The sequence below is a fragment of the Podarcis cretensis genome, assembly GCF_951804945.1.
Source record: "Podarcis cretensis genome assembly, chromosome: 12".
In the NCBI taxonomy this organism is placed as follows: Eukaryota; Metazoa; Chordata; class Lepidosauria; order Squamata; family Lacertidae; genus Podarcis; species Podarcis cretensis.
The window spans coordinates 47,522,185-47,545,691 of NC_137181.1; the positions used below are offsets into that span (position 1 = coordinate 47,522,185).

Below are 23,507 nucleotides of genomic sequence, written 5' to 3' on the forward strand. Positions count from 1 at the left end.
AGCTGCATGTGGAGGAGCGGGGAATCAAACCCGGTTCCCCAGATTACGAGTCCACCGCTCTTAACCACTACACCACACTGCCTATGACAATAACCCTAGTCACGGCATAATCAAATCTTCCAGAAAAAGGCAGCCTTTCTCAAAATGCAGAAAGAATGTCAAGAGACTGACACAATCTAAAGGAGACAACTTATTCTGTTAACCAGTATTGTCTGGTCCTTGTCAAGCCGCATCACAAACACCAAGGAAGCAAGGACAAGATGGTTTCCGAACAACTTGGCAAGCCAGCCAGGTGGGCGGGGTATAAATAACTTCTTATTATTATTATTATTATTATTATTATTATTATTGCAGAGTTTTGTCTGCATACAAACAAACATCAGGCTACAAGTTAAGCAAGACGTGGAGCATGAAGTCAATTCTGCGTCTTAAACTTACATCACGTATCCCCAAGACATGGCAGTGAACTCAGAGCAGTTTATTAAAATACATCAAAATATACCAGCAAATATTTCAAATTTGCACTTAACTAGATGCAGAAAAAGAAAAACACAAATTGTTCAGGTTAAACAAATTCCTTTGCAGGGATGCATAAATCTGCCCGTTTTAGTTTCTCATTATTTCCAACCTCACAATTCTACATCAATTTGTGTCATTGTGAAAAGCCATTTAACATTTTAGTGCTAGTTTCACCCAGTACACAGATGCACTGCACTGCATCCAGGTAGTGGTCTACAACCTGCAAACAGCCTCTTGACTTAGATGATGCAGAGAAATAGAGCTGAGGTTAATCTGCATTGCATGTAATGGTGCCTGCATGTGAAAGGTATGACTCTAGATAGAGGCTTTGTAATGCTCCTAGTGGAGAAGGCTTCAGTCTGCTCCATTCCAGAGGTGAACCATTGAAATAGTACTTGGGCAGGGGGAGCTGTGAATCTAGTCCTCCTTCCCTCTCCTCACTTCATACCACTTCCCCATTGTAGGATAAATCAGCCTCATATAACAAGCATAAAGGTAAAGGTAAAGGGACCCCTGACCATTAGGTCCAGTCGTGACCGATTCTGGGGTTGCGGCGCTCATCTCACTTTATTGGCCGAGGGAGCCGGCATACAGCTTCCGGGTCATGTGGCCAGCATGACTAAGCCGCTTCTGGAGAACCAGAGCAGCACACAGAAACGCCGTTTACCTTCTTGCCAGTGGTACCTATTTATCTACTTGCACTTTGACGTGCTTTCAAACTGCTAGGTTGGCAGGAGCAGGGACCGAGCAACAGGAGCTCACCCCATCGCGGGGATTCGAACTGCTGACCTTCTGATCGGCAAGTCCTAGGCTCTGCGGTTTAACCCACAGTGCCACCAGTGTCCTATAACAAGCATACTTAACGCTAATTAATGCATGAAGGGGTTAAGACCATAGACTAAACTATGCTGCTAGGTTTAGCTAGGTCACTCCCTCTCACATTGCTACCAAACTCTTTGTTCTCCCACTTTCCACAGTTCCACCGTGTGAACCCTACCAGTAAGGATGTCTAAACTGGATGCTGCAAGCTTACTGTAGACCATGTAATTTTAGCAAACCATCTTTGTGTTTCCATACAGATAATTTAGAAACTCTTACCATTTTTGAAAGTAAGTTGTACTGCCTGTCTTTTCTTGCTGCTGTATGGAAAACCACATAAATCTGACCTTTGGAGCGTTTGTAAGGAAACAATTTTTAACTTACCAAATGCATGGTCTCTTTCTGCGCTAATGGAAGTGAGAAACTTTGGAAGCAACTTAGAATGGGATATTTCAAAAGTTTAGCAGCCTATATTTCCACACTTTACTCTGGTCCACAGAACATATAAAATATACAGTAATACAATTGTCTTTAAGGTGCCATAGGACTGTTATTGTTGCTGCAACAGATGGGCAACTCTCTGCAGCACAGCTACTCCTCAAAAGTGATATTGCTATCTATTCCTTTGGTTGCCAATATTCACAAAGAAATTTCATTACTCTAGTCATGCCCTGAAGGCATTCACAAGTATTTCCCTCGCATTTCTCTTCCCAAACTGCTTTTGTGACCATAAATTGAAAATGTGCCCAGAGAGATCCCTAAAGGGGGTACACTGCAGACAAAATACTCTTGTTAATGTTCCCGCCATGGTGAAAATATTTCAAATGTGCCTCCTGTAATGGGTCTGAATGCATTCCAAATTAATTTAGTATTGGTTTTAGGATCTATTTTATTCCTCATAAGGCAAATGGGATTTCAAATTCCTCTCCTCCAAGTATTTCAGATGGGTTGGGAAAGTACATCTAACTGAATAAACATCCTCTGTTGAATAACAAAAGGGTTCTGAGATGGAAACCAAAATTAAGGGGCTTCGGTCCGCCCGCAACCACTCGGCTTCATTTCAATCCTACTTTCAGGTTTCCCACATGCCACTGTGAGAACAGAATGCTGGAATAGATGGGCCATGGGCCTGAACCAGGTGCACTATTTTTATGTCCTTGTGACTAGGTGGACAATATTATGCAGCTCCTATACAATCCCCACGACTGGGTGAGCTCCCGTTGCTCAGTCCCTGCTCCTGCCAACCTAGCAGTTCGAAAGCACGTCAAAGTGCAAGTAGATAAATAGGTACCGCTCCGGCGGGAAGGTAAACGGTGTTTCCGTGTGCTGCTCTGGTTCGCCAGAAGCGGCTTAGTCATGCTGGCCACATGACCCAGAAGCTGTACGCCGGCTCCCTCAGCCAATAAAGCGAGATGAGCGCCGCAACCCCAGAGTCGGTCACGACTGGACCTAATGGTCAGGGGTCCCCCTTTACCTTTACCTATACAATCTCTAATCCAGGAGAAGCCAACATGATGCTCTCTAGGTAGAAAGTGGCCTGTGAATTAATTTAAGCAAACAAACAAACAAACAAATAAAGGGAAGGGTGTGCTCAGTCTGAAATCCAATTGCTAATTTTTGATGGGAAATTTCAGAGTCCCTGCCATTCCTTATTATCTTTAAAACATACTTGGATCAGGCATTCATAGAGAGTAAGCCTTCAAATAGAGGCTTGTCCTCAGTAAAGTAGGACTCACAGCCACCAAACTTACAGGCAAGAACAAACTTCTAATATCCTGTTTGAAAGCAGCCCAAGCAGTCTGTGTCCACAAGAACACTTCCTTATCTAGAATTTGGACCCAATATGCATTATACATTTAAAGCATTATGATACTACTTTACACAGTCAAGGCTTCCCCCTGTTCTGGGAGTTGTAGTATGATAAGGGTGCTGACAGTTGTTAGGAGACTTCATTCTCTTCACAGAGCTACAATTCCCAGTGTGCTTTAACAGGTAATATCTCTCCCCAGGGATCTCTGGCAATTGTAGCTCTTTGATGAGAACAAGGGTATCCTAACAACTTTCAGCACCCTTAATAAGTTCCCGTTGCTCGGTCCCTGCTCCTGCCAACCTAGCAGTTCGAAAGCACGCAAAGTGCAAGTAGATAAATAGGTACCACTCTGGCAAGGAGGTAAACGGCGTTTCCATGCGCTGCTCTGGTCCGCCAGAAGTGGCTTATTCATGATGGCCACATGACCCGGAAGTTGCAGGCCGGCTCCCTTGCGAGGTGAGCGCCGCAACGGCAGAGTTGGTCACGACTGGACCTAATGATCAGGGGTCCCTTTACCTTTAGCATGGTCACTGCCTGTATTATCCTTGCATTTATAATATTTTTTGGTTTTTCAGAGATGGAAGAATCTTTCATCTGTTGATCACTGGAAAAATACAGCCCACCTGACTCAACAACATTGCTCTGTGCGCATCCCTTTTAAAAAAATAAGAACTGAGGCTCTAGACTTCCAAACGGATAATCTAATTACAAGAGCAGGAAATTCAGACAGAAATTGTCAGAAAGTGAAATCAGTCTTTAATAATGCAAGTGGAACAGTGTGTGTGTGTGTGTGTGTGTGTGTGTGTGTGTTTTAAGAACACTACCAGGGGACCTCTGGCCCCAAAGAACCCAATATTTCTGTATCTCTGCAAAATTCATTTCCATCTATTCAAGTGGTTGATTAGGCTACTTGAAGAATACAATGCATTAAATTGAGAAACAAGGAAAAGCTGCAAGCTGATAAAGGGACAATTACTTTAATATTTGGCATTCATTAAAAACCAACCAGCTTAATTCCCCCCACTCTTGTAAAAGAGATAATAGTCCAATAAATATTCACAGTTTTAGAAAAAGACTGAGAATTAGACAAAGAAATTTATATGTGGAAAGTCTTTGCACATGTAACAACTCTTTGCTTGAAGGCCTACTCTAAAAGCCAACACTAAGAAAAGTTAACACTTTCAGTGTTCTCCTGCTAATAAAACCAAAGTGTATTTTTAGGCAATGGCTTAAAGTGATGCCACTTTCCTTCTTTTCCCTTTTTTAAAAAAACCAACCCTCTTCCTGCACCTTTAAAAGCAGATCAGGACACAAAAATGGAGGTTTTGCCATGCTAGAAGCAGCTGTTGATGGTTGAAAGCACAGGATTAGGAGCAGTAAAATAAGGTGGTAACCCCAAATGTGATTATTTGAGAAATGATAAAATGATAAAATCTCCAACTCAGATTCTACCTTCTGTCTAGTTTAAGCCAGAAACCTATTTTGTACGACTCCCTTCCTGTACAGCAGCAAAGGATAGACTTTCAATATTTTGCAAACCAAGAATAAATTCATGTTTCTCTGAAACCTACCCTCCATATATATATGCCTAACACAAGGAGCTGTGTGCTTTGACAAACCATTTCATCCAGAACACTTATCTACCATTTAAATTTTAAGCACCACTGGGATAAAATGGGGTCAGTCAACATATAAATACATGACTGTCTATCCCCCCCCCCCCCCAAGCATTGCTTAATCTAGCCCAGTGCTGTCTTCTCTGATAGGCAATTGCTCTCCAGTATCTCATTGGGACACGGGTGGCGCTGTGGGTAAAAGCCTCAGCGCCTAGGACTTGCCGATCGAAAGGTCGGCGGTTTGAATCCCCGCGGCGGGGTGCGCTCCCGTCATTCGGTCCCAGCGCCTGCCAACCTAGCAGTTCGAAAGCACCTTCGGGTGCAAGTAGATAAATAGGGATCGCTTACCAGCGGGAAGGTAAACGGCGTTTCCGTGTGCTGCGCTGGCTCGCCAGATGCAGCTTGTCACGCTAGCCACGTGACCCGGAAGTGTCTGCGGACAGCGCTGGCTCCCGGCCTCTAGAGTGAGATGAGCGCACAACCCTAGAGTCTGGCAAGACTGGCCTGAACGGGCAGGGGTACCTTTACCTTTACCTTTATTACAGTGGTATGAATCCTACCTTCAGGACTGAGTCCCAAGCGTAACATTGGAAAAGTGCCTTCCAGCCCCCTGGCAACTATCCTATGGGGTGCCCCAGTGGTCAATCTCTGGTGCTATTTAAGGGTCATCTAGTCCAACCCCCTGCAATGCAGAAATCTTTCGCTCAACATGGGGCTCAAACACACAACCCTGAGATTAAGAGTCTAATGTACTACCGACTGAAATATCCAACCAAAGGATAAGTGCTTTCCATTCTACTTCTTAGTCCAGTACAGGCATAGGGAAACTCAACCCGCCAGATGTTTTGGGACTGCAACTCCCATCATCCCTAGCTAACAGGACCAGTGGTCAGGGATCATGGGAGTTGTAGTCCCAAAACATCTGAAGGGCCAAGTTTGCCTATGGCTGGTCCAGTAGGTGTGAATCTGGTTGGTTAGCTTAAAAATGCAGGCCGAACATAATCCAGGAGCACCTCTACATGTAGCCAAGCTCTTAAAGGTAAAGGGTAAAGGGCCCCCTGACTATTAACTGCAGTCATGACCGACTCTGGGGTTGCGGCGCTCATCTTGCTTTATTGGCCGAGGGAGCCAGCATGTGGCCAGCATGACTAAGCTGTTTCTGGCGAACCAGAGCAGCGCACGGAAACGCCGTTTACCTTCTCACCAGAGCAGTACCTATTTATCTACTTGCACTTTGATGTGCTTTCGAACTGCTAGGTTGGCAGGAGCAGGGACCGAGGAAGGGGAGCTCACCCCGTCACGGGGATTCGAACCACTGACCTTCTGATCGGCAAGTCCTAGGCTCTGTGGTTTAACCCACAGTGCCACCCGCGTCCCAGCCAAGCTCTTAAGCCATTTAAAATTAGAGAGCTTCCTGTGATTCCCACAAATGCACATTTGCACTTGAACAACTGCAGAGAAACAGTCAGACAAATATAAAGAACTTTTGATGATGGAGCACATTTTCGGAAGCCCTTTTCTATTATATTCCATGACTCATAGGAAGGGGGATGCCATATTTGACTGATAAAGAACTCTGATGTCACGATGGCTAATTTTAGATTTACACAATGCCCATATTCCGGTCTAACCCAGGTTCTTATCTTTGATAATAAATTCTCAGAGCATAGACTGCGACTTTCAAATGGAAAAATGCAGTACCTAGCAGGAGCCCTTTCTAGGACACAGCAGCTTTTATGAATGCCTCCTAACGATCCATAGCCTGTAAGCTTCGATAAACTGTATAATAGATTTTTTGCATTGTTTGAAGGCATTAGAAAAAAATTAAGATGGATTTCAACAAGAACTGCTTCCAGCAGAGCATAAAATCTTGTGACGTATGTTACAATTCATTTGCCAATTATATAGGAAAATCTGGTTCATTGACTTCCTACTTCCTTGAAAGCTGTCTGTGCATGTCTATACATGTGCCTGCACAGTCTAAGAATCCATGTAGCTCCCAAGGCATTGCAAAGGCAATGACCAATATTATTATTATTATCAGTGGAGTGCTGGACTCTAAAATGATTTACCTGCTTTTATCCATTCACATAATGCTATATTTTCAGATACTCTGACTTAGGTCAACAGAAGAATAGTGTCCAGATCAAGGGAAGTAATAAAAAGGTAAAGATAGAGGACCCCTGAGAGTTAAGTCCAGTAGCAGACGATCCTGGGGTTGCGGCGCTCATCTCGCTTTACAGGCCGAGGGAGCCAGCGTTTGTCTGCAGACAGTTTTCCAGGTCAGCGGCCAACCTGACTAAGCCGCTTCTGGTGTAATAGGACACCGAAACAAGAGCAGCGCATGGAAACGCCGTTTACCTTCCCACCAGAGTGGTACCTATTTATCTACTTGCACTTTTTGGCGTGCTTTCGAATTGCTAGGTTGGCAGGAGCAGGGACTGAGCAACGGGAGCTCACCCTGTCGCGGGGATTCAAACCGCCAACCTTCTGATTGGGAAGCCCAAGAGGCTCAGTGGTTTAGACCACAGTACCACCCACGAGGGAAGTAACAGTCCCGCTCTATTCTGCCTTGGTCAGACCACACCTGGAATACTGTGTCCAGTTCTGGGTGCCACAATTTAAGAAGGATGTTGACAAGCTGAAACGTGTGCAGAGGAGGGCAACCAAGATGATTAAGAGTCCGGAAGCCAAGCCTTATGAGAAACGCTTGAAGGAGCTGGGTATGTTTAGCCTGGAAAAGAGGAGACTGAGAGGAGACATAATAGCCATCTTCAAATATTTTAAGGGCTGTCACATAGAGGAGTGAGCATGCTTGTTTTCTCCTGCTCTGGAGGACAGGACCCAAACCAATGGCTTCAAATTACAAGAAAGGAGATTCCGGCTAAACATTCAGAAAAACTTTCTGACAGTAGGAGCTGTTCGGCAGTGGAACAGACTCCCATGAGAGGTGATGGACTCTGCTTCCTTGGAAGTTTTTAATCAGAGGTTGGGTGGCCATCTGTCATGGATGCTTTAGCTGAGATTCCTGTATTGCAGGGGGCTGGACTAGATGATCCCTGGGTCCCTTCCAACTCAAGATTCTATTATTCTAAGTTAGTGGTACTTAGTTCCCACTGAAATCAATGGGAAAAGTTTGAAATCAAGCTAGTCGTCCATTGATTTCAGCGGAAACTCAGTAACTGGATGCAACTCTGCATAAAAATGTTTCAAGAAAGACAGAGCCAGTGTGGTGTAGTGGTTAAGAGCGACAGACTCGTAATCTGGTGAACTGGGTTTGCGTCCCCGCTCCTCCACATGCAGCTGCTGGGTGACCTTGGGCCAGTCACACTTCTCTGAAGTCTCTCAGCCCCACTCACCTCACAGAGTGTTTGTTGTGGGGGAGGAAGGGAAAGGAGAATGTTAGCCGCTTTGAGACTCCTTAAAGGGAGTGAAAGGCGGGATATCAAATCCAAACAACTCTTCTTCTTCTTCTTCTTCTTCTTCTTCTTCTTCTTCTTCTTCTTCTTCAGATACATCCATTAGACAATACAGGATGCTTGCTGATAATTTTTTATGGGTCCAAAGAGATGACAGTCAGTTTTATTTATCGGCTTCAAAGTCTGAGAGCTAGACTGCTTTGAGAACATGTTTAGACCATGTCTAAACAGTGCCTTTGAACTTGGGGCAGAGCCGAATTGAATCCAATGTAGTTCATTATGGACCATCCATGCTGAACACTTTTGAAATCAATACAGGTAGTTGCCCCAGCACATGATACAACCATGCTGAAAGCAGCAGGTCTGTTTCTAGCCCATCTCCACCATGCATTTAAAGCAACATCATACCACATACATAGTCATGATTTCCCCCAAAGGATTCTGGGAACTGTAGTTTGTTAAGGGTGCTGTGAGTTGTTAGGAGACCCCTATGTTAGAATTCCTGCTCCACGATTGCAGTCATGGGACTTTTGTCTATCACATGACGGTATATGTTTAGATTCCACAGAGTGGGAAGTGACAGAGACAGGATGTTTGTGTTACTGTGTTCCGTGAAGTGGGACTATTGTCCTTTGTTTTTTTTCTCTTTGCTGTCTGATGTTAGAGAGAGAGGGAGCCATGTTGCAGTGCTCCGTGTGTGTTTATATGTAAATAAAGTAGATTAGCCAAAATGCTGAGTTGCTGAGGTCTGTTATGCTTGATGCGCAAACTCTGTGGATCCCTAAGTGTGCCGGTATCGGTTAGCATTGGCCGCTGTGATTTTTGGGCTGAAGAAAGCTTTTGAAGTTCCTGAACGATTGACCAGGAGGGAGAGAACATGCCAGTCGGCCATGTGTCTCTACCAGGGTCCTACTCGAGTGTAGGCTGAGCTCCTGACACCCTATCCCTCCCCATAGAGCTAAAATTCCCAGTGTTCTGTGAGAAGAAGGAATGATTGTTAAACCACTCTGGAAACTGAAGCTCTGTGAGGGGAATAGGAATATCCTAACAACTCTCACATTCCCCAGAATTCTTAGGGGGAAGCCAAGTCTATTAAAGTGGTTTAGCGCATACAGGGCTTGGAACACTGACTGAATATCGAGATGCTTGAGGAATAGGGTCAGTTCAAGACAATCTGTTGCCTTATTTATTTATTTATTTATTTATTGTATTCTGTTGCCTGAGCTGAAGAATGATGGTGCTTTCGACATAACGAAGAAAACTGAACTGGAAGCTGAATCTTCAGTGTGACAAGATAGCATCTCCCACTGTACCTGAGGGCAGCCGATCAGCTTAAAAGGCTCAGGAAGGCTGCATGACACACAAAACATCTGTCCTCCAATATAAGGAAACAGCCCAATCATACTCTGCCTAATAAGTAATGAGTTCAGGAATTCACTCTCTGCCAATTCAGACTTGCACAAATTCAGACATGCACTCATTGTACCTCTCCTGGACTAACATATAGATCAGAACGCGTACATTCAGATTTTTTATTTCTCTAAATTTTACAGTACAGTTCTCAGCTCAATGTATCAAAATACAGTTAAAAATAATTTTGCAAGGAGAAATGTATAATTAAATATGTGCAGGGTTTGTTGGTTTTTCCCCAAAAGGTGCAGATTAATTCAGAAACGGGAAATAATTGATTCATGGATGAAAACATGCAAAAGCAACACAGGCCTATTGGGGAATGCTATGCAAGTTGCCCTCAGTTCCACAGAAGAAAGGTTAAGTACAATAAATTAATAGTACCCTGCCTTGAGAAAAAACTTTGGAAAGTACAAGGGGGAGGGAGAAAGATCAGAACTGACAGTACCAGACAGGGCTATACTTGGGACATTAACATTTGCAGTTTCAATCAGACACCACATGAAAAGTTTCCTGTGGGGAGGTTGCATTAAAAGGACTATTTCAAGAAGACATTTGATTTAATGTGGCAGCATCTGCAAGCTGTGAGCTAATGGACAGAAAACCCATTTTCCTGACAAGTAACATTTTTAAAAGGAGGGAAACCCACCTTTTAGAGCAGTAATTACTGTTTTTGGTTTTAATGGAAATCATGTTTTCTAGTGTATCCAGGGGGGCAATCTAGATTCATCTACTAGAATAAGCATTTGCTAAAATGCACGTTCTTCGCTGTGTCACTTCACGACGCCAGCATAGATGGATGTGGCAAATTATTCCCTGCACGAATCTATATTAACAAATGGTTAGTGTTGCAAGACAAATGTGAAGAAGCCGAGCAAACTATGGATGAAAGTCTGTTCGGTACGGTAAGCTCAGCGTTATCTTGCTTTCAGCATCACCACACTCCCGAAACACAACTTGTGTAACCCATCAAGCTGAACTTTACTCAACCAGCCATTTATAGTGTCTCGCCAAGGGCTTGACATTTACACCTCCACTGTTATTTTCAGTTCTGGGCAACAGCAACAATAAAAAATAAAAATGTAACAGGCCTACACAACTTTTTATCAAGCATCTGTTAGGACATCATGGGTGGCTTGTGAACTGCTTGATGGATCACAAGTTGTGTAGGCCTGATATAACAAGGGCAGAGTAGAGTCATATCGTGGGGGGGGGCTGATCTGCTTGGGGGTGAGATAAAGTACACAAAATAGCTCACCAGAGAAGCATCAAAGGGGCAGCGCTAATGTAAGGCAGCCTTGAGAACATTTTCGTCCACTGCCTTGCATTCGTACCAGTGGTGGATAAAAACAGAGAAGCAAATACAGTCCCACACCCCACCGCACAAGGTGACTCCCATATTAGGGATGGGATAGGAATTTGATTCAGAATTTTAACGAAACCTACATAACAGGCACATTCCGAAACAAACATAGAGCCAACCCAAGCTACCCTTTAAAATCCACACTTCTCTGAATTTTGTGGTGCAGCTTCCCAGCTAAGTAATGTGTAAAGGGTAAAGGTAAAGGGACCCCTGACCATTAGGTCCAGTCGTGGCCGACTCTGGGGTTGCGGAGCTCATCTCGCTTTATTGGCCGAGGGAGGTGGCGTACAGCTTCCGGGTCATGTGGCCAGCATGACTAAGCTGCTTCTGGTGAACCAGGGCAGCGCACGGAAACACCGTTTATCTTCCCGCTGGAGCGGTACCTATTTATCTACTTGCACTCTGACGTGCTTTCGAACTGCTAGGTTGGCAGGATAAATAATGTGTACAAGAATGCAAATATTGGCGAAACTGGCATATAAAAATGCCTAATATTAGGGGGAGCTGCTTGCAAAATGTGTATATCAGGCAAAATTGCCTTAAAAGTGTCTATCGGGAAAAAATGCTGTTGAATGTTCATGAGGACTTAAAAATAAATAAATCATGAACAGATGCTGAGATGTGGAGAGCTGAACTTAAGGCTGGGGAAACGAGAAACCAAGAGAAACTTAATTTCCTCCACCACTAGTTGTCCCCACCTCACATCTGCTTCAACCCCACCAACACACTTCGCTTCAAGGTTCCAAAATCGTACCTTAGGGGCATGTTCTCCTTGGGGTAGTCTTCTCCTGGGGACTGAAACCTAACTCTCCCTGCCCCAATGTCCCCTAAATGTACCCCAGTGGCAGAGGGGGGTGCTCCCAGTCCCCAGAGAGGGCCTTTTCCTGCTGAGGACTGGAACCACAATTCCCAGAATCCCCAAATGGGAAACTGACACTCTGTGCCTACTCTATGTTACTTAGGAAGCATCAGTTTCCCACTAGGGATTCCGGGACTTGTAGTCCTAGTTCCCAGTGGGAAAAGATTGACCCAAGTTAGAAGCAGCAATAGAAGCACTAGCATCTAGTAGGCTCCTTTCAAACCTATCCCTATCCATGATTAGGAGTGGGCTGGAATCAGCCACAAACCTTCAAAGTCTAACACTATCCAGTATACTACATTGCTGTGGCGTAGCGTGGGGGGTGCAGGGGGGGCCGGCCGCAACATCTGGGGGTTAGGGTTAGGGGGCGCAAATCCACGGGTTAGGGGGCGCAAATTACTTGCCTTGCCCCGGGTGCTGACAACCCATGCTACGCCACTGCTACATTGGCCCTGTGATACAGGGTTTCTGCAGCTGTGGCATATCTGAGCTTATTTTCATATCGTACCTCAAATGCAATCATTTCTTTGGTAGTAAGCTTGAAGCTTTTTCTTGAGTGTTGTGCATTATCCCCCGACAGCAGTTCAATAACCTGCTTTGTAGCTGACAGATAAAATGAGTAGCCCAAGCCGCTTCACGGTGTAACAAATTAACCTGCACCTATTGCTGTCCGGCAAGAAAACACTGAAAGGATACAGCATCACCATCAAATCCCATCCCCACAATTTTTTTGCTGGCTGTCCCATGATCATATTATAAAGTAGTTGTTATAAATCAAGCACTCTTGGGAGTTGTTTATTTCTGTTTTCCAATATACTTCTTATCAATAAAAAAAAACTGGTGTGGAGCAAGCAAATTTTTATTCTAAAATTGTGGCCCGGGGGTGGGGTAGGGGAGTGTGAGAACCACTGCATTATGGTCTGAGAGCTGCAAATCAAGTCATTTCATTTAGGAGTTTGCAATATCAAAATATTCAAGCATCTCTTTTGCATGAACTCTCCACAGCTTTTTAAAAAAATTCACAGCGGTTAATGTTTTGCAAGAAAATATCAACCCCAACTGGGTGGTATTCAACTGAGTTTTACTCAGAGGAGACTCACCCTGGGACCTTAGGGCAAAGAGTGGGTGATAAATAAATAATCGCAGAGAGAAGAAATGCCATGGTTTTATCTGCCCCAGTTGCAACAAAACATGTCTTTCCCATATCAGTCTCTACAGCCACAACAGGCGCTGTAACCTTCCAACAATTAGACCTCACCACCAAAGGTGCATTCCTACATTGTATCCCAAGGCAGATGGATGCCAACCTGTGACTGAGTTCAGTAAATGAATTTCCATAGGTCTACGCTGAGTAAAACTTAATTGAACACAACCGATGATATTAAGCATTTTATACCTTTATCTACCCTCATCTTATAAATCCAACAGCATTTATAATAGGGGCAATTTTAAAAAATAACCTGCTAATTTTAAATTTGGAGTATTTGCTTGAGAATTTCACGCAAGAGACACTGCCTTGGTCTGCAGTCCTACCCCTTTTTACCTGGGAAAAAGCCTCATTGTTCAGTGGGACTTATTTTTGATTAGATGTGGTTAGGATAGCAGCTGTGATCTGCAACTCATACCCCATGTATTTTTAAAAGGGAAATTGCAGCCACATTTCCAGACACTTCAAGATGTTTGTGTCATACCAGCTAGCACAAATATACATATTTTTAAGGGGAGGGGGTACGATTGTTTAAGAGGCAACAGCAGACATTTATGAATGTTTATAAGACATATGGTAGATGCCAGAGCCACTCTTTCTTGCTATTGGCAAATTTTTCTGTGAAATTTGTTTCCATAATTAATGTGTTTTGAAGTGAAGTGACCTTATGTAACAACAGAATAGGCCTTAATTATTGTCGGTGATTAATCCATTCTGTTGGTTTTATTTTTAATCCTGTTATCCTAAAATTAATTTCCAATTTAAAGGTCATTTTACACGTTGGTGATATCGCATATGGCAATGCTGAGCCTCTCTTTCTTGTGAGAAATAAGAGTATCTGATTATCAAAGACACAGAGTGACAATCCACTGCCCTATATGACAGGCTAGGTGATTCTATCCATTTCTGTATCCCCACCCACCTAATCTGTGTGTATAAGGCAAAACTGCAGTTCTTTGGATAAATCCATAGCATTTTAAAGCACCAGGCCAGTTGCCCATCCAGTCCAGCCTAGTGTTCTCACCAGATGCCTATGGAAAGCCAGCAAAAGCAGGATCTGAATCACTTTCCCCTCTGGTGATTTTCAACAACTGGTATTCAGAAGCAGACAGTGAACATAACCATCAAGGTAGATAGCCTTGATGGCAGCCTTATCCTCCATGAACTTGTCTAACCCTCTTTTGAGTAGCACCTTAAAGACCAACTAAGTTAGTTCTTGGTATGAGCTTTTGTGTGCATGCACACTTCTTCAGATACACTGAAACAGAAGTCACCAGACCCTTCTATATAGTGAGAAGGTGGGGAGGGGTATTACTCAGAAGGGTGGTGGGATTGGGTGATTGGCAGATAGCTGTGATGAGCCTGCCAATCACCAATCACCCAATCCCACCACCTTTCTGAGTAATACCCCTCCCCACTTCTGTTTCAGTGTATCTGAAGAAGTGTGCATGCACACGAAAGCTCATACCAAGAACTAACTTAGTTGGTCTTTAAGGTGCTACTGGAAGGAATTTTTTTATTTTGTTTTGACTATGGCAGACCAACATGGCTACCTCTTTTGAAGCCATCCAAGTGCCTTCACTGGGAGTGCCATGGGAGTGATTCCCTGGGAGGGGATTATGTAAGACTGGAGATGATACAGGACTTGGTCCCAATGTTGCTTCATTGGAACGTGATCTTAGTCTTCCAGAAAGAGGTGTTAGTGCAAGGCCAGGGATAAAGACTCTCCTCCCTGAAAGAGAGGGGAGTGGTTGTGTCTTCATTTTACTTCGCGGGGGTCGGGTCCTCGAACCACAAGCAGTATACCCATAATGCAGTGGCTGCTATATAATCCACGTGGGTATGTCAAATAATAATAATAATAATAATTTATTATTTATACCCCATCCATCTGGCTGGTTTTCCCCAGCCACTCTGGACTGCTCCCAACAGAATATTAAAAACACGATAAAACATCAAACATTAAAAACTTCCCTAAGCAGGGCTGCGTTCAGGTGTCTTCTAAAAGTCAGATACAGTCATACCTCATGCTACGTTTGCGTCATGATACGTTTTTTCAGGTTGCGTCCCGCGGCAACCCGGAAATACCAGAAAGGGTTACTTCTGGGTTTCGCCGCTCGCGCATGCGCAGACGTGCAAAATGACGTCATGTGCATGCGCAGAAGCAGCGAATCACAACCTGCGCGTGCACAGACGCGCCGCTGTGGGTTGTGTTCTGCTCATGTTGCGAACGGGCCTCCGGAACGGATCCTGTTCGCAACCAGATGTACCACTGTAGTTGTTTCTTTCCTTGACATCTGATGGGAGGGCGTTCCACAGGGCAGGCGCCACCCTGTGCCATGAGGGAACTGCAGAAGGCCCTCAGAGCTGGACCTCAGTGTCTGGGCAGAACGATGGGGGTGGAGACACTCCTTCAGGTATACTGGGCTGAGGCCGTTTAGGGCTTTAAAGGTCAGCACCAACACTTTTAACTGTGCTCGGAAACGTACTGGGAGTCTAGCAGGGAGGAGGCAGTGCAGAGCAGAAGCTAAATGTCTGCGAGAAGTGGTGAAGGCAAGCTTTGTTGGGGCAGGGTGGCGTTGAAATTACAGAGCTAGATTTCCAGAGCTGGAGAGTGGGCACAGCGAAAGCTTTGATCTCTGGAGATGAGCCAGCCCACCCTAAGCCAAGGTCAAGGCTGGCAGATCTTTAGCTGTCCCAAGGACAGTAGAGATGTTAAATATACTCTGCTTTTTCAGAAGGGGAGTTTTTGCACATTCCCATTGAATGTAACAGAATATCAAACTTCGAAGTGACTTCAGTAGGATTATATGATCCTAGCTTCATAACACTTGGGTCAAGATCTCAATGCCCTGTGAGTTAAGCAGGAAATAGTTCCCTTTTGAAGTCAGTCTCGGGAACTAAGAATACAAGCAATATTAACTTTTTAAGGTGTTAAATGACCTCCTTCTGGGAAATTTGATGCAACAAAAGAGGAAGGCTCCCATTTACAGACGTTCTTACCAAATAGGGACCCATGCTATGAATGCAAATGGAAGTTCCCCCTGCTTTGCCTATCTACAAATCCAGCACCCAGGATTCCTCATGCAGCTCCTGTTACTGGATTGGAATTTTTGGATTGTGCACATTTCTAAATATGCATCCTAAAATATACATTTTAACACATTTGGGTGAATGTTTTTGAGCAAAGAATTGTATTGCGAAATCTGGAGAAGCGCAAGATCTGAAGGATAAGTATGTTCTGATCTGTGTATTAATCTAGGAGGTGTGAATTAAACGTGTAGGCCAAATGAAATTCTTCTCCATTCTTAGTCATGCATACATGGGAACATTGGGGAAATAATACAGCTTCTTGCATTGCAACCCTATTTATTTCTACTTGGAAATAAATCCCACTGAGCACAATGAGCTATCAAATAAGTGTGCATGGGATATAAAATCTCCAAAAGGAATTGCACTCTTGATTCTTCCTCTCACCATCATTCCTCACATAATCCAAATAAGTTGCTCTATAGGAGGAACAACTGAAGCAAAAGAAAGCACTTAAGTCCTCCCTGATTTCAGCTTAAGTCTCATTTGAAATCAATGAGATACAGAAATGCTTTAGTGAGACAGTTTTCAGAAATCTTTATTTTTCCTTAACCAAGATGCATATAAGTTAGAAGTGGGGAGAGGAGAGGATTGAGGAGGACTGGAGGAAATTTAAGATTTATCTACAAAAATATTGTAATTTGGTTGAATGTTAAGAAGGATGCTAGATCATAAATAATGGCCCACCACTGAATTAGATCTGATTTTGATGATAAGCGAGATTAAGGAAAATATAAATTTATTGGAGAATTGTTAGATTTTATTTAAATGAGCGGAGATAAGATTGTAAACAAGTGGGTAATTTGCTTGGAAAATTTTTTATTTTCTGTAACGATGTAAGTGCGAGCGGGAGACGCGGGGGAGTCCAAAGAAGTGATGAAACTATGTTATAATATAAGTAATGTTGTTTATTTATGTATTTTTATTCAAAAACTTTAATAAATATGTATTAAAAAAAAAAGATTTTTTTAAAACATAAAACCTATTTTTCCACCAAGCAGCAGATTCCTTTTGTCATATTATAAGCTGCTTTCTAACCCTGATGGATTCAGAAGTAAGGGGAGGAAGGGGCTGATGCTAGCCCAAAAATCTAAGCAGAGCATCTTGGTGGCTGTAAGCTCTTAGTATCTCCAGACTCCCCAAAGGGCCTTGCTGGATTGCAGCCTGGAGAACAGATTAATAGTTTTCAGCAGCAATGGGTAGTACAGCAGGATATCAAGTCAACTGCACACACATAAAGCCTCCAATATACATTTAATTGGACACCTACCTCAAACCACTGCCCATGGGACTGCATTTTCAGGATGACACAAGGATCTGGCTTGGAGAGGGCATCTCTGTCTGATATGCTTTTGCATGCGACTCTCAGTTCCACCTTCGTCAGACATGGGCTGCTAAAGATTCCCAGAGTATTGGCCGCTGATTCATAGATGTTGCTCATTTTCTGCATTCTCTGTGGGAAAAGAGGGAAAGGTTCAATGGTAAAACCACTTTTCAACAGGAACATCCGGAGGGAGACTGTTCCAAGAATCTTCAGTTCTCGAATAAGGGACAATTTCTAACCAATGTTTGCTCGGTGTAGTCTTTGGTTACAAAACCAAATGGCACTCAGGGCCTGAACATGATAAATCAATGAAATCAAAGCCGTCTTTCCCATTGGTGTTAGTGGTTCGTTGCGCCAGGGCGCCGGCCTCTCAGGGGCACCCTAGCGAGTGGGGGAGCTGCGCAGCTTTGCCGGCAACCTCCCCTTTCCCTGCATGCCCACTAGCTGTGCCCTGCCAACTATATGACTGGCAGGCATGCAGCTTCCCTCCCAAATCTCTGCATCTGCTAAAGATGGCCCTGCTCCCGGTCATTGTCCTCCTCCTGCTTCCTGGCAAAAAGCGGTGCGCAGCCTTCCCGGGCACCCCAACACCGGAGAGCATGTCCACCAGCACATTTTCCTGTTTGATCGCCGCCACCACGCCAGGAATTGGAGCGGTGGGGGAAGCAGAGGACATTTTCCACTGCCCCCTCCCTTGTTTTGGAGTTGCCAAGGGGGCGCTGGAGGGATCTTTGCACCACGGCACTGGATATGCTTAAGACGGCCCTGGATGAAATTATTATTTATACTCCTACTACTTTGAAGTACACACAGATCTCACTACCTGAACACAATGTGTTTTCAGGAAATCATTTGTTAGGTGAACGTTTGCATAACAAGTTGATGATATCCATTGATTCCTATGGGAAATTTTAAGGCTGCTTATTTCTTTAGAGTACACACAGGTCTAGCTGTTTGGATGTCTAAATCTGTGGTGTGCATAGCGAGGTTTGAGTACTAATTGCTCATGTCTGTTGCCGGGGTGAGGAATATTGGAGTGGGAGAGGTATTGCGGTGGAGTGGAGTAGCTGGGATTTTGAACAGCAGCACTCTGTTCCACAACAGTTTGTTGCAGTCCCAATTGCAATACTGACAGTGAATTATATGCTTCATATCCATCACACATGCAATAAAACTGGTGACTTACAGAATGCAGAAGGACAATGATCTTTTGAAATGATATTGGTATATTCAGTTGGTATAGAGATAGCAGCGGCAGAAAGCACAGTGTTAAGAAGGATGAGCTGGAGCAGAAATCTTCCATTCAAATATCAGCTCATCCATGAGCGCAGCAGGTGGCCTTAGATAAACTACTGGCACTTTCCCTTATGTCACCATTCATAATAACTTAAGGGCATAAGGGGATCCTTCCTGGGTTCCTATCTAGTCCAGCCCAGCATTCTCTTTCCCACAGTGGCCAACCAGATGTGCATGGCGAGGCCATGAGCCAAGCGATGCGTGCAACACTTGTGCTGCACAGCAACTGGTATTCAGAGGCATGCTGCTCTGATCCTGGACAAGTAGCCATCACAAGTAGCCAGCGATTCTCCAGGGATTTCCATGGCGGTTGTAATGATTGCTAGAATCATGCATGTGAAAGTGTGCTGAACAAAACCTGTTCTCCAGCAAAGATTGATCATCTCCCAGCGAAATCTGGTGAGCTGTTTGTTCTTTCCAGGGCTCTCATGGCAGAAATGCATCCTTGTGCATCGGTGCCATCCTTATTGCAAATTGCCTCTTCCCGGGCATAGTTGGGCTGTTATTCTTTGGCTGTTAAATCTCCACTTTTTTAAAAAACTCTCACCAGAATGTATGCAGCTGCACATTCACAGGTTGCTATTGCATCGGATTTTAAATAGGCATCCTTGGCATTATTATGAATTTATGGCAGGGGTGCAGAAACTCAGCCATAGCTGCCAGGTCACACCCCACACCGACTTGGCTCTGCATTCTTGTCTAGTGATTTCACTTGGCTGGAATGTGCCCTTGTATTTCACAAATACTAGAATCAGAATTTTTCTTCTAATTTTTAAAATGAGCTTTGTCTTCCTTTCCCCCCCCCCCTTTTTGTTCTCTTATCTACTTTGTTTTTGTTTATTGCTTTGCTTTGTTCTTCAATGTCCTCTACTGTGGGTTAATGAGGGTACTCACATGAAGGTGATGGATGGTTGTTGAAGGACCCTTTGTGAGAGGCATAGAAGGTAACACCTCCCAGGGTAGGAGAATAAAGAGAAGCTCTGAGCTGGGAGCTGGGAGCTGGGAGCTGGGAGCTGGGAGCTGGGAGCTGGGAGCTGGGAGCTGGGAGCTGGGAGCTGGGAGCTGGGAGCTGGGAGCTGGGAGCTGGGAGGCCCCACTCCCTTCTGTGTGAGACAAGGGTTAAGATCTACCTTTGAGAGAGGGCTTTGAAGTTTGCTTGCCTGGATGGAGGATGGAGAGTTTCTCTCCATATCCACTTTTCCCACATCCTCCACTGCCATGCGGCCCCCAGAAAGTTACCCAAGAGGGAATGTGGCCCCTGGACAGAAAAAGCTTCAACAACCCTGGTTTATGGGTTGGCCATTAACTGGTGGGGATTGTCTTGCTAAAGTACCAATATGTCAAGGCAGTGGCATCAGGAAGTGTTGAATTTTGAAACTTGCTAGGGGATAGATGTCCACAGCTTCAGAGTTACAAAATTATTGGAAAGTTTTGTGTCCTTTTCATCTCAAGCGAGCAATGGGGTGGGGTGGGGGGTGAGGAGAGTATCATTACCCCATTCTGCTACATTCTAGGTTATTTAAAACATTGCACTTGTTCCACCTTTCCAAACAGATTAGATGGGGTGTTAACATTTGCATCATTCCAATCTCACAAGACTCTTGAAATGTACTGTAATAGGGCTGGTAATGATTACACCTAAAAACAAACCAATCTGGATGACTTCAGTATCAGGAGAGGTGGAGGGAAATCTCTCCAAGGAACAGAACCTGATTGCCTCATTCCGCTCGGATCTAATAAATATCTTTTATTCTCCTTGATATAATGCTATACACTTAACCTACTCCTTCTATATGCAGCATCCAAGGACAGAGTGGAGCTTGTGGTTCTTCCTCTATTATTCCCATGACCCAGTCACTCTATTCCTACATTACTGAAACGGAGTTAGGAAGTAGCAGGAGGACCAACTAGGCCCTTAAGTGTAATCATTAATTTGCAATATTCCAGTAAAGTTTGAATGCATGGAAGTTGGGAGGATAAGAAAAGTACAGTGGTACCTTGGGTTAAGAACTTAATTCGTTCTGGAGGTCCGTTCTTAACCTGAAACTGTTCTTAACCTAAGGTGCCACTTTAGCTAATGGGGCCTTCTGCTGCCGCCGCGCAATTTCTGTTCTCATCCTCAAGCAAAGTTCTTAACCCGAGGTACTATTTCTGGGTTAGCAGAGTCTGTAACCTGAAGCAACTGTAACCCAAGGTGCCACTGTATTTTATAGCACCTTTGATCACACCCAAACCAGACTGCATAAAAGGCAGATAAGTGGAATATTCTGCTGCATCTTAAATGGAGAATTATGTACGAGTAGTTGTTATTATAGTTTGCTTTAGTATTTTCCCCTCCAATGTTTCACCAGCACATTAGTATTTTATTAGCCGCTTCCTTCAGTCCTTCCCTGGTGAGAAGCTAGTATTTCTGAGAGGGAGATAGTACAGAAACATGATGGGTTTGAGGAGGAAGTGTCCTCTCTAGGTCACACCGTAATGCATTTTTCATTCACTGCCACGTTGATTTCATTTTCCCTTTCTTTCATCAGGGAAAAAGGTACATCATGTCACCTAGGGACTCCCTTACAGAGTCATTTCTCATTAACCAGTGACACACCTCATGGCAGAAGAGATAGCTGGAAAAGAGACCCATACACAAATAGAAGGTGATTCAAAAAAAGGATTTTTTATATATATAAAAGAAAAGCCTTACGTAAAAGAGAAAAAAAATCCTTACTGCGAAAGAAGGAAATATGTAATCAACAAGGCTAGGGATTGTTTGTATCTGAGTATAGATGCCAAAGTACAAAATACAAACTAGTTTCTTTGGCAGGGGGTGGGGGCACATTAAATTCGACGAATTAGAATCTGCCTGCCTGCCTCATACTTCTCCCTCCTAGACACACTTGATGGGGACACATGACAGATTGAAATTTATTTTATATCTCTCCCGGTATGCCCCACGGAGAGCCTCAAGGTCCATAAATAGCAACACCCTAGTGGTCCCGGGCCCTAAGGAAGTTAGATTAGCTTCAACCAGAGCCAGGGCCTTTTCAACTCTGGCTCCAGCCTGGTGGAACGCTCTGTCTCATGAGACCAGGGCCCTGCAGGATCTGATTTCTTTCCACAGGGCCTGTAAGACAGAGTTGTTCCGCCTGGCCTTTGGCTTGGAGCCAATTTGATTCCCTCCCCCTCTTTCTTTTTCCTTTTTCCTTTCTCCTCCTATGATGTGGTTATATTTTATTGTTTCAATATTTTAATGTTGTCTTTTAATCTTGTTTTTAAGTTGTATTCATTCAACTTGTTTTTATTATTGCTTGCTAGCCGCCCTGAGCCCGGCCTTGGCTGGGGAGGGCAGGGTATAAATAAAAATTATTATTATTATTATTATTATTATTATTATTATTATTTGTATCAGCCACTGCAATTTTTGCACAGAGTACATCAAACTTAAAGTACAACTGAACAGCTACAATTGCCAAATGAAAGACTGTACAAATCAAGACTCAGAGAGCACCATAGTAGCCCTTATTTTAATGGTAGCTGCTAGAAGTGTTGCTATTGCACATGCTTTCAAATAACATGATTCACTTTTGAGTATGAAAACCAGAGTAGTGACATTATAGATTTATTGTGCCCTAGAACTGCTGCTTGGAAATTCAGCTACATGCCTTAGGGTAATGGTTTAGCACTGACATAGCCCTTTCAACCACCTTGGTCACTGTACCATGTCTTATTTTATAAGTCCAGCTGGACAAGCAGTATTTGGTATGATTCGTGAAGATGCCCGATGGTCCAATTCAGAGCACCTATTGCCTACATGTCTACCATGCCCTGAAGTGTCCTAAGTGTATGACGTTTTCCAGTGACTTACTCACTTATTAAATGTATTTATAATCCACTCTTCAACCAAAGGTCTCAAGGGACAAGTATACACAGTCTAAACCAAAGACTAAACAACAAAACAGAAACATAAAACAAGATATGACATTTGGTTTGCAAATAAAACCAGCAGTGTCGACAGATATTCAGATGTCCAATGTACCTCACTGCTTCGCAAAAAGTCTTTACCTGCCTATGAAATGACACCAATGCTGTGGCGAGATGCACCTTTGAGGGGAGGTCAATCCAAAGGCAGAGAAAGTGGACCCTTGCTCTACTCCATGCCTAATCTCATTAGAAATTAGGATTACCAGCAGGGCTTCTAGAATGGATAGTTTTGTTAAGAGGAAGGATGGAAGAATATTTGTGGGGAAAGGGAAGTATTGTGAGTTTGATGCAATGAATACCTTCATTCCAGCCGGACTACATATTCATTCTGTGTCCTGTTTGAGAATGTTACTTTGAGACTACGACATGTTTTGAATAAACGTATGCTGCAATGACTTCAAATCATCAGCCAGAAAGAAAGGCCGCCACATTTTCATGCATAGTAATGACAGAAACCCACTGAAGCAAAAGTTCATCTCAGTGCTCTCAGCGCTCCTTCCCAACGTAATTATAACACAACAATGGCTTGGAAGCAACGTCTTCCTTATGATCCCCAAATAGTTTTCCAGTGTCAATTTGTATGACTTTCCTGTCAACTCATTTTACAGATGGCAAATCACAGAGGTTAAGCAATTTATTCAGAGGACCATATCGTCAGAGCCCATGTTGATACTTTTCTGTATATTTAAAGTTCACTTATTCTGTCTGAGAGATTCTGTAACAACGAAGTGAGCCTTCAACTAAGAAGGAATGAGATTTGAACACAAGCCTGTGTACTGCTTAGCAAGTCAGGTGTCTCTCCC

General features: G+C 43.7%; 1 protein-coding gene across 5 annotated transcripts in view; it reads right to left on the bottom strand.

Annotated features, from left to right (window-relative positions):
- The window catches only part of CPNE4 (copine 4), a 274,129-nt gene that overhangs the window by 128,836 nt on the left and 121,786 nt on the right, over positions 1-23,507 (bottom strand). For all 5 annotated transcript variants that reach the window (XM_079947325.1, XM_079947327.1, XM_079947326.1 and 2 more), the window contains one exon: positions 17,383-17,565. In XM_079947325.1, the coding sequence (XP_079803451.1) occupies positions 17,383-17,562 (180 nt within the window). In that variant the 5' untranslated portion in view covers positions 17,563-17,565. The remainder of the gene's footprint in view (positions 1-17,382; positions 17,566-23,507) is intronic.